Below are 13,793 nucleotides of genomic sequence, written 5' to 3'. Positions count from 1 at the left end.
TTTGCCTGAAGTATTTCCTACCTGTCAGATAGTAAGATAGAATGTCTGTTATTTGTTTGTTTAAAGCAAACACCTGTACCTTGGTTCATTAAAGTCTTAATGTTTCCTACTTTTTCCTCTAAGATCTTCAGATTCCCTAAAGTCACCTGAAATAAAAGCACTGATCCTGTTTCATACTTGGGGCAAAGTCTACCCTTTCATTCATTTGTTGATTTTAGGACCTGCTTTCAAAGACCAGTGTGCTTACAAAGAAGATGTGGCTAGCTGATTCTGAGTGCAGTGTACAACTTATCTTCCTCAGTTCAGCCCACTTGAACTCTGAAGATGTCCTATGCCATTTCAAACCAGGGAGTTTATCTTTATGAGTCCAATCCATACAAGGTTAAAATAAGAGTAAAAATCTCAAGTATATATTTAAATATATAGAATAATATTTTTATTCAACAGTCCTTAAACATGAAAAACACAGTGTATTCTCTAGATTCCATTGTGTGTTAGTATTTTCAACCAGATAATATCCAAAGAACAAGAACAAATGCTGGTAGTTTTTGCTATGCTGTGCAGTCTCATTAGATGAGTCAGCTAATGACATGTTTGTGCATTCAATATGGCATGCACTACACAGCTTCCCAAAGAGAATGAGGATTAAGATAGCATGCTACCTCCTGAAAACCCTCCTTAAAAAGGCTTTTACACAGATACCTATTTAGTGTGCCATGTGTTTTATACAACTGGTTTTTGATAATTGATAGAAAGAATTTACAAAGATTCCTCAAGTGTATTTAATATATTATCTTACCTTTTCCTCTTCTCCTAAATCTTTTAAAACAATGAGATAAATGGGTGTTCATCTTTTCTCTATGTTCTATCCATCTGAGACTTGATTTCTGAGATTAAATCACTGTGCTAGAAGGAAAGAAGACAAGAAAATGAAGAATGAGCTATCTATCAGTCTTCCCAAGGAGAACATGCCCATGTTCAATGAGAACATGAGTACACATTTACTTCTGTCTAGGACTAGCTTCTCCACATATGTCACTTAACTGAATAAATTTGCATTCATAATCTCAAAAAGCTTTTTACAGGTGTGACCTGGGAACAGTGTATTTTACTGCATGGCTTACCAGTGCTCCACACCTTTGCTATTTCCACATGACGAATGTAGCTGACACCATAGCAATTTGCTGTTCATTGAGAAAATCTTGTTAGGTGTAACAAGTGAGGGCAGATTAGTCACTATGATAGCAAAGTAGCCTTTCAGATGAACCAGGAACCATGTATCTTCAGACAGCTTTGTGCTAGTCATTTTGTTGTTGTTGTTCCTGTTAAAATCAAGCCATAGTTGTGTTTTTGTTAATTTAATAGTAGACCTCAAGGCCAAGGGAAAAACCTCAACCACTGAACTCTATAGTTGCATTTTATGTGTTTATGAATATAGGATGCATGCATGTGAATAGAAGTGTTTGTATACCTAGTCACAGGCATGTATAAATTAAAAGACAACTCACAGGTATTGTTCCTCAGGTGCCAGGAAGACAGTCATTTGCAGACTTGGAACTCATAGATTAGTAAACTAGGTTAGCTGATCAGCAAGCTCTAGGGATCAACTTCTCACATCCTCAGTTCATGCCCATCACTAAACCCCCATATACCCTACCCAGAGATTACAAGCACAACCTACTCAACACAGATGCTCATGCTTAGAGAGGGCAATTCACTGATTGAGCCATGTCCCAGCCCCATGCACTTTTCATATCAAACAAAGACCTTCCAAGTTGTAAATTGTTGATGGTGGTGAACATCTAGGCCATGGCAAAACTGACAACAAAAAAAGGTAAATACATGGAATACATCTTATACCTATTTCCTCACAAGTTTTCCATTCCTGCCAACTTTACTTTTTAATATGACCATAAGTACATGGCTATTTGTCTTAGTAAAATGTGCTTTTTAATTTATGCATATATGGACTTCCCTATATAAGAAGTGGAATATATAGTATGTACATCATTTTCAATTAAAATTGACTATTTTACACACAGACACACACACACACAGACACACACACACACACACACACACACACACACACACACACACCTCCTAATTCTCTTTCTCTAACATTCTCATATTTCCCTCTCATCCCATTCAAGACCTTACTCCTACCATTGCTAACAGCCCCTTTCCCAGATTCATGGCTTTTGAGTTTTGTTTTGTGACCCAGTTGGTTTAATCAGGCCCCTTTATGTGAACATTTGGCTGGAATTGTCTATTATTACATAGTGGAATCATCAGTAGTTATAAAACTGAAGGCAATGATTTACCCTTTCCCTAAATTAGTCAGGAAATAGTTCAGTAGTGAGAGATAGGGTCATCTGAGCCCTTCTTCTGTCTATGCCTGCCTGTTGACAGGCTCATTTCTATACATATTCAGAGCAGGCACCTGCAGCTGCTGTGAGTTCGTGATTGAAATTTCTGTCTTGCCAAGGAAATAATAATTCACTGCCCTTCGCTCTTTCTTCTGGCTCAATCCTCAGTGCCTTTTATAGTCATGAGTCTACATTCACCACTGTTCACTAGAAAAAGAGGCTTCTCTGCTAAAGGCTCAAAGTATCATTTGTTTAAGAGCATAAACAAATATTTAGAGGCAGCTTGATACTAGTCAATTTGCTAAATAACACTATTCAGTACTCCCCAAGGACCTATGATATCTCCTACTAGAATTTCAGTTTTTGTCATGTTTATAACACTAGACTTGGATTCCTTCATTGGAAGTAGGACTCTAATTCACCCAGAGAGCAATGAGTTACCTCCCGAACAGTAGTGCCACTACTGTATATTGTGCATGGAAAGTTGGCCTCATGGATCATGGAATGAGATAAGAGCACTGATGTCTTTTTACTTCCAGTATCTTGCATAGCACCTTCTAAGATTGTGAAAGGTAGGCCATAGGGAGGAAGCTTCCAGCTCAGATCCAGACTGACTTTTCTCAGTCCTGCATCCAAGATGGTTAGTGTGTTTAACAATAGAGCCTTATCTACTTCTGGCAGACAACAAAGAAGAATGACAAGAACTGCTATTGTTTGGGTGTTTTGTGGGATCTTTGTGATCAATAAGTCATAAGAAAATATCCCACCTCTGGCATTTGATGTTTGATTTAATAACCCATGGCTTTGGGGAGAAATTATGTTCAGCAGTGTACATTTTAAAGAAATCTGTGCTATTTTCATCTAAAACAGAGTCCTGGGTTGTATTTTATATTAGAAACACTTAACACACTAATATGTGTGCTTATTAACCAATGTAGTTGAAAGATTTCTCCGGTCTCGCCTGGCCCACGGTCCCACAGCCGCTTATAAAATAATTACTCAGAGGCTTATGTTAATTACCAATTGCATGACCTATGGGAGGCTTTTTGCTAGCTAGCTCTTATAACGTAAATTAACCCATTTCTATTATTCTATGTTTTGCCACGTGTTCCGTGGCTTACCAGTCTGCTGGCATGTTGTTCCTTGGGCGACAGGCTGGTGTCTCCCTGCCTCTCCTTTCTCTTCCTGTCTATCTGCTTGGATTTCTGCCTGCCTCTAAGCTATTTTGCCATAGGCCAATGCCACTTTATTTATCAACCAATCAAAGCAACACATATTCACAACATAGAGAAAGATGTCCCATAGCACTTCTCCTTTTCTATCTAATCAAAAGGGAAGGTTTTAGCTTTAACATAGTAAAATTACATATAATAGAACCTTTACCCTCTTATGTCAAATTTCTTTCTTTTAAATTTCTTCCTTTGTATTTATGGCTATTGTTTCCTCCATCTTTGTGATCTGCTCTATTGAGCAAATGTGTTGCTTTCTTTATTCAGGGGCCTGACAAACATTGCCTGACATTATAACAAAACAGTGATTATATCCAAAACCCATCTTAGCATAAGAGCAGCGGGGCAAAATCTCGATCTGACACTTTCTGTGTTCTAGCTATAGATAGCAGGTAATTGGTTAACCTTTGCCATTGAAGATATCACTATGTATTGTTGTACAGTCTTTCAGAAGCCCCAACTTTCATAAGCCTCCATAAACTTTGAAGTAGAGAACATCTTTTATTTCTTTGTATTCACACTGGCAGCAAGTATATTGTTCTGTTTTTATACTAAATGACACCATGTAGGTTACAAATGATTGCACACAGTGGATAGTAATTTCCAAGATCAGTTGGAAATATTGGTCAGTTCTGATCTTAACTTCCTGCTTCTAACTTCATGAATAAATCCATGTTTTCTGTATTTCTGTATTGTTACTTTGCCACCAAGAACCAGCCTACACAGAATACTCTGTAGCAAACTTCATTGAAGATTTCAGTGCAAGCTGAGGGGAGGTAAGATGTAAGCTTTACATGGGAGCCAGGTAGGATGAAAGCTATACATGGGGAGACAGTTAGGACACAGGCTATACATTAAGGGCCAAGAAACTGTGAGATATGCATGAATATCTATACAAATATAATTTTATATTTGTGTCAATTTACAAAATATTTCAAATAGGAGTAGAAATATATGTACATTACAACAAATATAGTCCTGTATTTGTATCAATATACAAGTGATCTTAAATAGGAATATAAAAATAGTTTAAATTTGTATCAGTATATAAGAATCCATAACCATGCAAATTATCTAAGGCTGATATTTTATAAAATTGATAGCTATAGAATATGAAGGTAGTAAACTAATTTAGTAAAATATCAGCCTTAAATAATTTGCATGGTTATAGATTCTTGTATATTGATACAAATAGTCAGGCATGTTGAAAACTGTGCATTAAGGGCTAAGAGGATTCAAGCTATTCAGGAAGGGCCAGATATGATACAAACCATGCAAATGGGGGATCAGGTGGGAGGCAAGCTGTGCATTAAAGACAAGATGAAATACAGTCTGTACATCAGGGGCCTTTGTTGCTGGAGAATTTCTCTCCAGCTCCCGCCACCAAGTCCCGCCAGTCCCAGAGCCCACTTATAAAATAAACACACAGACTCTTACATTATTTAAACTGCTTGGCCATTAGCTCAGGCCTGTTATTGTCTAGCTCTTACTCTTATATTTAGCCCATTTCTATTAATCTTTACTTTGCCACATGGCTCATGGCTTACTGGTACCTTACATCTTCCTTGTCCTGATGGCAGCTCGCAGTGTCTCCCTCTCAGCCTTCCACTTCCCAGAATTCTTTTCCTTGTCCCGCCTATACTTCCTGCCTAGCCAATGGCCAATCAGTGATTTATTTACTGACCAATCAGCAACACACTTGGCATACAGACCATCCCACAGCACTTCCCCTTTTCTTTTCTTAAAAAGGAAGGTTTTAACTTTAACATAGTAAAATTACATATAACAAAACAATTATCAAGCAAGAATTACAGTTACAATATTAAAGAAGAGATCCTATCTATCTTATATTTGTAAGTTTAAGGTTTTATATCTAACTTATCTTTTATTATAACTAAGGAAAATTGTAAGTATCTAGTCTTTAACCACATCAAAGACCTCAGAAGGATATAGTACTACCTGAGAAATGGAGAAGGATATAAGCAACTTTTAGGAGTCTTGTAGGGTAGACAGAGACAGCTGGCAGCCTGGACAGTCATTCAAAGTTCTCTTGTAAAGTTGGGGCATCTGTCTTCAGCCCACAGGCCTAGAGTCTCTTATTCACTTTTCTCTGTGTCCTGTAGAATGTCTGGCAGATTTCTCTGCAAAGCAGGAACCTGAAGGACCATTTTGTCAAGCAAAGTTCAGTGGTCACCTTTGTATGGGTCCTGCATGTCCAGTTGATCAGGCAGTCCAGGCAAGAACAGTTTCTTGCCCAAATGGCTATTTTTGTCAAGGTGAAGATAAACTCCGTATGGAGTGTCTTCGATGCCCATCCTCCTCTCTGAAGTAAATCGGTGCTGTCAGGAGCAGACATGTCTCACTGTCCAGAAAGTCTAAATTTTTAAAACATTTTAAATGCCATATTCTGTAGGTCTTTGAAGTGTTTGAAGACTACCTATCTATCTGAAATATAACTATGTATACCTAGAAGACTTAACTAACATGGCTACAAATATGATTATCATAGATGACTAATTATTAATCTATTTTTTAATTATCCATTATAATTTTAAATGAGTTACATAAACATAATACCTCAAACAAGAATAGAAATATATATACAGTATAACAAAATTAAGTTTAAATTTGTATCAATAAACTAAAATCTATAGCAATGTAAAACATTTTAAACAAGTTGTTACTCTTTAAAAGTAGGTTTATTAATCTACCCTTTCATCCTATCATATCTAAACTATCCCCCTTTTTGTTTTAGAAAGAGATTGTATTTATAATCAACCTGATTTAAATAAAAATATTGTTTTTTCTCTGTCCCACACCAGAGGGCTCTTCTGATTTGGGACACAAGAATCTCTTAACCATTTTTTTTTTTTTGAGCAATATGTCTGGGTTTAGAGGGGGAGTGAGCCAATTCCATCTCTAAAGCCAGCTTGGTATATTTGGGAATTTGGGCGTAGCTTCTCTTACTACTTCCTGCTGGAGGGGGGCGCTGTATCTTCTGGAGACAGAAAGAAAATTTTAGGATCATGGAGTAGTCCGTGAGGCTGTATATCTGAGCCAGTTGACTTGAAACCATTCTGGATGTTGAATCATCTGGGCCATGGTGTCATTGGAGACCTTTCAGGGGGTCTTGGCTGGTCAAACCTGATGTATCTTAATCTGGAACAAATCCATAGTCTCTGGCTTTCTGTGGAAACAAGAGCAGAGACTCTTTTCCAAAGCAACATATCCTTATATCCAAATTTTGAAGTCAAGGTACCTTTAAAATATACATTTTGGCATAACTCAACAGCTTTTACAATCAAATGTTTTTCTGCAGTTACGAATATCAAAGAGAACATAATCCAGATTCTCTGTGTGGTAGTCATCTTTACGTGGCTTATTTTTTTATATTAGCTTGAGCCTATTTCTTTTAAACTGCAGCCTTCTAAGCCTGAAACAGCACAGTGGCTGCTGGCTCCGCCCACTTCAGCTTCCCAACATGGCGGTGGTCCGCTTTCCGCCAGCTCTGGGAGCCGTAACTCTCAGAAATAGTGGGTCTACACTTTTACCAAAGTAGCGTGTAGCCCAGAAACCTCTTTTTTTGTTTTGTACTAGCAAAGGCTAAATCCACCACACAGTTTAATGTGCTACTTGCAGAGGCCTCATTCCCACCATACTGCAGGTCGAGAGCGCACGTTAGGAACCCGCCAGTAGCTCAAACCGGCAGCTGCCGCTTATTTGAGAGAAACAATTAGGAAGCTGTTTTTAGGTTCGTTTTAGAATCTTTTTTCTAAGTTTTTAGGTGGAAATTCTTGCCACCACGTTGGACGCCATTTGTTGCTGGAGAATTTCTCTCCAGCTCCCGCCACCAAGTCCCGCCAGTCCCAGAGCCCACTTATAAAATAAACACACAGACTCTTACATTATTTAAACTGCTTGGCCATTAGCTCAGGCCTGTTATTGTCTAGCTCTTACTCTTATATTTAGCCCATTTCTATTAATCTTTACTTTGCCACATGGCTCATGGCTTACTGGTACCTTACATCTTCCTTGTCCTGATGGCGGCTCGCAGTGTCTCCCTCTCAGCCTTCCACTTCCCAGAATTCTTTTCCTTGTCCCGCCTATACTTCCTGCCTAGCCAATGGCCAATCAGTGATTTATTTACTGACCAATCAGCAACACACTTGGCATACAGACCATCCCACAGCAGGCCATATAGGACACAAGATAAACATTAAGGGCCAGGTAGCATGCATGTTGTTCATTAAAAGTTTAGAAAGGATACAAGCTATGCATAAGGAGCCAGGTGGTATTACAGTACAGATCTCCCTGAAAAAGAGGAGGTACAATAAAAAATATCCTTGTTACAAGATTTTGACAACTTTCTCTGCAGGAACAATGACTGATGTGAGCCTGTCTTTTGCATGATCACTTCATCTGTCCCAAAACTTTGCTTTATCTTTGCCCTTTGGCTGGTGTTTTACACATGCTGATGACCCATCAGAGTGTTTTATTAAAACATTATTGCTTTTTACCTAAACAAATACTTCATTTTGTTTTGTTCTTTGGGGGTATATATTCATACCATAAAGATATAATGCTCTCTTGAAACATGTTCACAGATAAACTTATGGACATATGTCTATGATTTCACAGATAAACTTATGGACATATGTCTGTGATTTCACTTTTATTGTATAAATTATGGTTCCTTTATGATTTCTACAACCCTTGCCTCCAAACATTTTTTAATGTCTTAAGATTAAAAAAAATCTTTGATAAAGATAATTCCTCAAGAATTTGTGAAATATGGTGTTACCTAAATGAGATCCAGGAGAGTACAATCTTTATACTTTGAATTTAATTCAATATAAGTGCATACTTTGCTTCATCAGTCTTTAGTACAAGAAAAAATTATACTCAGAAAAATATATATTGTATTTTAAAAATATAACCAATCATTATTCATCTACAATTTGGCTAATAATATATTTAAAAGAAACAAGGATGGATTTTAATTGATTGTAGTACACGACAAGAAATCCACAAGCAACATCCAGTGTTGCTTGGCTGAACTTTGAAGTGAAAACAGTTACCCCCTCATGGACATGAACACCGACATGCAGTGGTCTCTTCTTCCCCTACTTATGCAGAATCACTTCTTTTATGAGAGTCATCAGTCCCCAAGATTGGCCTTGCATTTGTCTCATCCAGTTCAGAACATAAATCTCACAGATTACATTAAAAATGCACAGAGCTGGTGGTTTGCCATATTTCCCTTATATTGACTGTCTCTAAGAAGCACCAGGTCCTGGTGCTGAACCACCACACAACAAAAACTTGGATTCTTATACTCCTGTATGAAATACTGTGAAAGTAATATCTTACTCCACATTTTGAAGTGAGGTGTTTGTGGGATAGTGTAGCTCAAGTTTTCCTGCCTGGCCCACAGTCAGGGCAAATCTCTTTCACCTGCCAGTCCCACAGCCTCTCAGACCCGACCAAGTAAACACAGAGACTTATGTTGCTTTCAAACTGTATGGCCGTGGCAGGCTTCTTGCTAACTGTTTTATAGCTTAAATTAATCCATTTCCTTTAATCTATACCTTGCCACATGGCTCGTGGCTTACCGGCATCTTCACAAGCTGTTTCTCATCGTGGCGGCTGGCAGTGTCTCTCTGACTCAGCCTTCCACTTCCCAGCTTTATTCTCCTCCTTGCCCCGCCTATACTTCCTGCCTAGCCAATGGCCAATCAGTGTTTTATTGATTAATCAGCAACACATTTGCCATACATCCCACAGCAGGATAGTTTGTAATTTATTTAACTTATAAGCAAGTTGGTCTCTCTGTGTTTATAAACACAGATTGGTGATGTCCAGAAAACATGATAGGATGATCTATAAGCTGTTCTCTCCAGCTACCAAAAGCATGCCTCACTGTTGACCATTATCTCTTTCCTCTGCCTACTGGCCCATCGTGTCTATGGTAAAAGCAGTGGGAGTTAGCATTTACCCAAGGATATTGTCCACATAAGCTGAGTATCTTTTGACACGTTCAATGAGCCCATTTAGACTCTGGCTGCATCTATAATCTTTGAAATTTTACTGAACTCAGTCATTTAATAATTTTCTTGCTGGAACAAATGGGAAGGAACAGAAGACTTTTGATGGAGAATACAAATAAGCTGCCTTGTGTTGGGCTGAATGTTAGGGTGTCTACATTTATGGAGAGATAACTTGAAAAATTGTTTCAATCTTGTCTTTGATGTTTTAACTCCAAGTACGTATATTTTCAAATTTTATATTTGAGAAGAGAACTTTGCAAGCATTTAAAAATGAAATATTGGGGCTGGAGATATGGCTCAGTTGTTAAGAGCACAGGTTCTTATTCCAGAGGGCCCAAATCCTAGCACCCATATGGAGGATCACAACTGTCTATAACTCCAGTTCTAGGGAATATAATGCTTTCTTCTTGCCTCTATGGGTACCAGGCATGCACATAGTGCACAGACATACATACATACAGGGTAAACACCCATACACATAAAATAAAAATAAGTTTTAAATGAATTACAAACCATATATACTTTACCTTATAAAATTTAGGGAAAAATAAATAATAATTTGTCTGTCAATATTTGTTTTACTGTTTTGGAGTTTTTTACTTTTACCTTCAAATACTACATGGGTTCTGTACAAAAATGATGTCCTGCTAAACATTACTTCATAGGTAGGTTCTCATTATTAGAAAATTAACATGTTTTTATAATAATTTTAATACATTACCATTATTTGATTCATTGGAGAGAATTAATGGACTCTAGCTTTGGCAACTTCCTAGTTACCTGGGTAAAAACTTTGTACTCTTCAGATTGGTAACCCATGTTTTCACAGTATTTTTCCAGAGGTGTGACACCATTAGAATTCCATCGGCAGTACTAAAGAGTGCAGTTCTGACAACAATCCTTCCAGTATCCCATAGATGTAGCACATGTAAGTTTTTTTTTTCAAATTATCTTTCAAAAGTTAAGATGATATCTCATTGTACTTTTCACTTCCCTCTTTGACTATAGGGTGAAGAAGGGTACCCACAAGAAGGAATTCTGGAAGACATGCCTGTGGATCCTGGGAGTGAGGCTTATGAAATGCCTTCAGAGGTAAATGACCTATATACAGAAAACTAAAAAAAATGGTTGAGGTGTTGAATTTGGATCATGCCAACAGGTACCACCAAAACCTTATGATTATCAGATTTCTCCAGAATTATGGTCTGGGTAGTTCAACCAAGAAAAAATTTTAAAGGAAACGATTTTGATCTGTGTGGGAGATAAGATAGGTCAAAATGAGAAGAGAACATTCTAGCACAAGAGACAACCAGAAACAAAGGCACATGGATGTGTCTGAGCAACAGTGCACAGTTATTAATCATGCTTAGAAAACAGAAAAATGACAGATTAAGACTGAGAACATAATTAAGGTTATGGACAAACTGTAGAGCATCAAGGTAACTTTGTCATTTAAATTTATATCTACTTAAAACAATACAAAGGTAAATAAAACAAAACAAAACAAAAAGCTTTTGAAGATAGGTTTAGTTTAACAGCAAAACCTCAATATAATAGGAGTTATTCTTGAGGAAGGCTACCTAATCCAGTTAGCTAGGGCTATTGCCATTGCAAACATTATCCACATTTTGTCCAGGAGGCTTGGGCTTTAGAATAAAGAAAAAGGAGTCAATAAAGCCTTCCACAAAGGTGGAGTTTGTTGGTTTTAAAGCGGCAGTGCAAATGTTATTTATTAAGTGGTGCTGTTACAGTGTGAGAAAGGCCACAAGGCACAACAAAACCCACTATCAGAGCTTTATTAGGAGAAGAAAGGGACAGAAGAGAGTGTGACCAGGCCTGTGGAAGACAACACATGCAGAGAGAGAAGGCAGGGAGGAGAAGAGGAAAAGAGGAGGAGTCTGTGTCCTGCTTCTTATGGATTCCTCTGCACATGTGCATATGGGGTTATGGAGCTATGCTACACATGTGCATAGATTGCATAATCACACTAGGCACAAATTATGTGATCACGCAGCACAAGGATTACTATGTAGGATGCAAGGCCCCTTACTTGGCTACTGAACACACATGTGTAGTCATGTAGCTGGAGGAATGGCCAGGAATTCCAAAAGTTTCCTAATGGGAGAGAGAAAGCAGAGGAAGTGCCCCTTGTCTCTAAGCATTGTCACTTCTGGGAACAAGGGGTCTGAAAGAGGTCCCAGGCAGTTCACCTTGGTGCTCACAGCTTACAGTGCACAGCTAGGGATACAAATCCAGAGCCCCAGCTGATTCATACTGTAGGACAAGATCACAAATCAAGTGGCACATATGGAATTAGGCCTAATAAACTAACCCTGACAACTCCCATAACTTATACATGATCAGTATGAAAAAACAAATAAATGTTTGTGACAGAAATGTTCCAAACACTGTTCTGAGGATCAATTTTATCTGAGTGGAAGGTTGGATTCTCTCTCCTGTGAAGTAGACACAGGAGATAACTGTCACTTTCACTGACAAGTCATTCTCTCTCTCTCTCTCTCTCTCTCTCTCTCTCTCTCTCTCTCTCTCTCCCTCTCCCTCTCCCTCTCCCTCTCCCTCTCCCTCTCCCTCTCCCTCTCCCTCTCCCTCTCCCTCTCCCTCTCCCTCTCCCTCTCCCTCTCCCTGCTTCTTACCTGATGTTAGGAAGGATACCAAGACTATGAGCCTGAAGCCTAAGAATGTCTTTGCTCCCAGTGTCCTGAGATCTGCCGGCCACTGTTCCATGGCGTACAAGTGCTCAGTTCCAACGTGCCCATTCATGACCTTTTCTCAAAGCTGTACAGTGTGTTTCAAAGTCTTCCATCTGCAGTGATTGACGTCCTGTACCTGCCCCTCAGCATCCCGGTGCTTCCCTCTCACTACAGTGAATACATGGTAGCAGGGTCCTGTGTGCTGTGGATATTGTGGCTTCAAACCTAAAACGTTAGAAGAAATTTAAAACACCTAAGTGACTACCACTTATTTCTAAATCTTCACTATTTTTTGTTGCTGTTCTTGAGGAGTTGTGGTTTTAGGTGTCCTTAATGATTCTTTCTGTCGAAGAATGATGTATTGTGAAATTTGTTAATATATATTTTAAAGTATGTGAGCATGAAACTATGCACCTATAAATATCAGTTATGAATTTTACAGTTTTGTGATGTGTTTTATTAACTTGTGTTTGTATATAAATGGTGAAAATTAAAATAAAATACCATCTCATTGCAAAATTATTTTTTTTTCCATTTCCCTTTAGTACCGAAACCATGCTTATCAGGAACATAAACGGAAATGACCACTGACACAAAGAACCTGAATTTAAAGTTTTCAATATTGTCTTAAGAAATTGAGAGGAGTGAGAGATGGATCATTCAACTGCAGGAGGAATTCCCCAATGCCACTGCACAGAGCCGGCTCTGATCTTCAGTGCTGCTCTGAGTGCTGGCTGCTCCTAGAAACAGTTCACTGGAACTAAGAAGTGTTGAGTGGTAGTGACTACCTCTCTTTTACATATTCATAAGACACATTAGCATACCAAAGGCCTCCCGAAAGAAACCTCTGACCTTGGAATTTCTTACATATATACCTAAAATAACTCAGAGTCCCCAGTTAGCAGGCTGGCATTTATGATACCTTAGCAGGTATGGGAAGACAAAAGCAAAATGGAACAAAAAGGAATCTCATTTTGTGAATACAGGGATTTGAGAATTTTTTTTTAGGAAAAACATCCCTTAAAGAGGATTAATTATTTCCCCATGAGTGTAGAAAAAAAAAAACTTGACTATGATCGAAAACTTATTCAATTCATCTTTCTGGTTATTGAGGAGAAAAATAGCAGAGTCATGGTGGAAACTATTTGCAGACAGCATAATGTCAGTAAGGGATACTGTGGCTTATGTATGATGATGAGCGCTTTGATGCCTGTTGGGCAGTGACAGCCAAGAAAGAGGAAGGAGAGACTATGAAGACAGCATTGGAAGTTCCTTTTGCCCAGCTGAGAGACTACGACTTCAGAGTGTTCAGAGGCATGTGTGCTTTGACACTGGAGAGAAGTGACAATTCTCTTAAGTTTCCTTGGAGCTGGTGAATGATTCATCACCTAATGGTGCTCCCAATGTTGTTAAGGTATGTTTTAAATCTACCAAAAG

The 13,793-nt window shown here is 38.3% G+C and overlaps 1 protein-coding gene across 2 annotated transcripts in view; it reads left to right on the top strand.

Moving 5' to 3' along the window:
- Snca (synuclein alpha) overlaps positions 1 to 12,671 on the top strand; it is a 106,210-nt gene extending 93,539 nt beyond the window's left edge. For both annotated transcript variants that reach the window (XM_059256699.1, XM_059256698.1), the window contains exons 5-6: positions 10,654 to 10,737; positions 12,310 to 12,671. In XM_059256699.1, the coding sequence (XP_059112682.1) occupies positions 10,654 to 10,737; positions 12,310 to 12,342 (117 nt within the window). In that variant the 3' untranslated portion in view covers positions 12,343 to 12,671. The remainder of the gene's footprint in view (positions 1 to 10,653; positions 10,738 to 12,309) is intronic.
- The last annotated feature ends 1,122 nt before the right edge of the window (positions 12,672 to 13,793 follow it).

This window comes from Peromyscus eremicus, chromosome 3, assembly GCF_949786415.1.
Source record: "Peromyscus eremicus chromosome 3, PerEre_H2_v1, whole genome shotgun sequence".
Taxonomy (NCBI): Eukaryota; Metazoa; Chordata; class Mammalia; order Rodentia; family Cricetidae; genus Peromyscus; species Peromyscus eremicus.
Note: the sequence above shows the minus strand (reverse complement) of the source record. Positions and strands in the feature narration are given on the sequence as shown.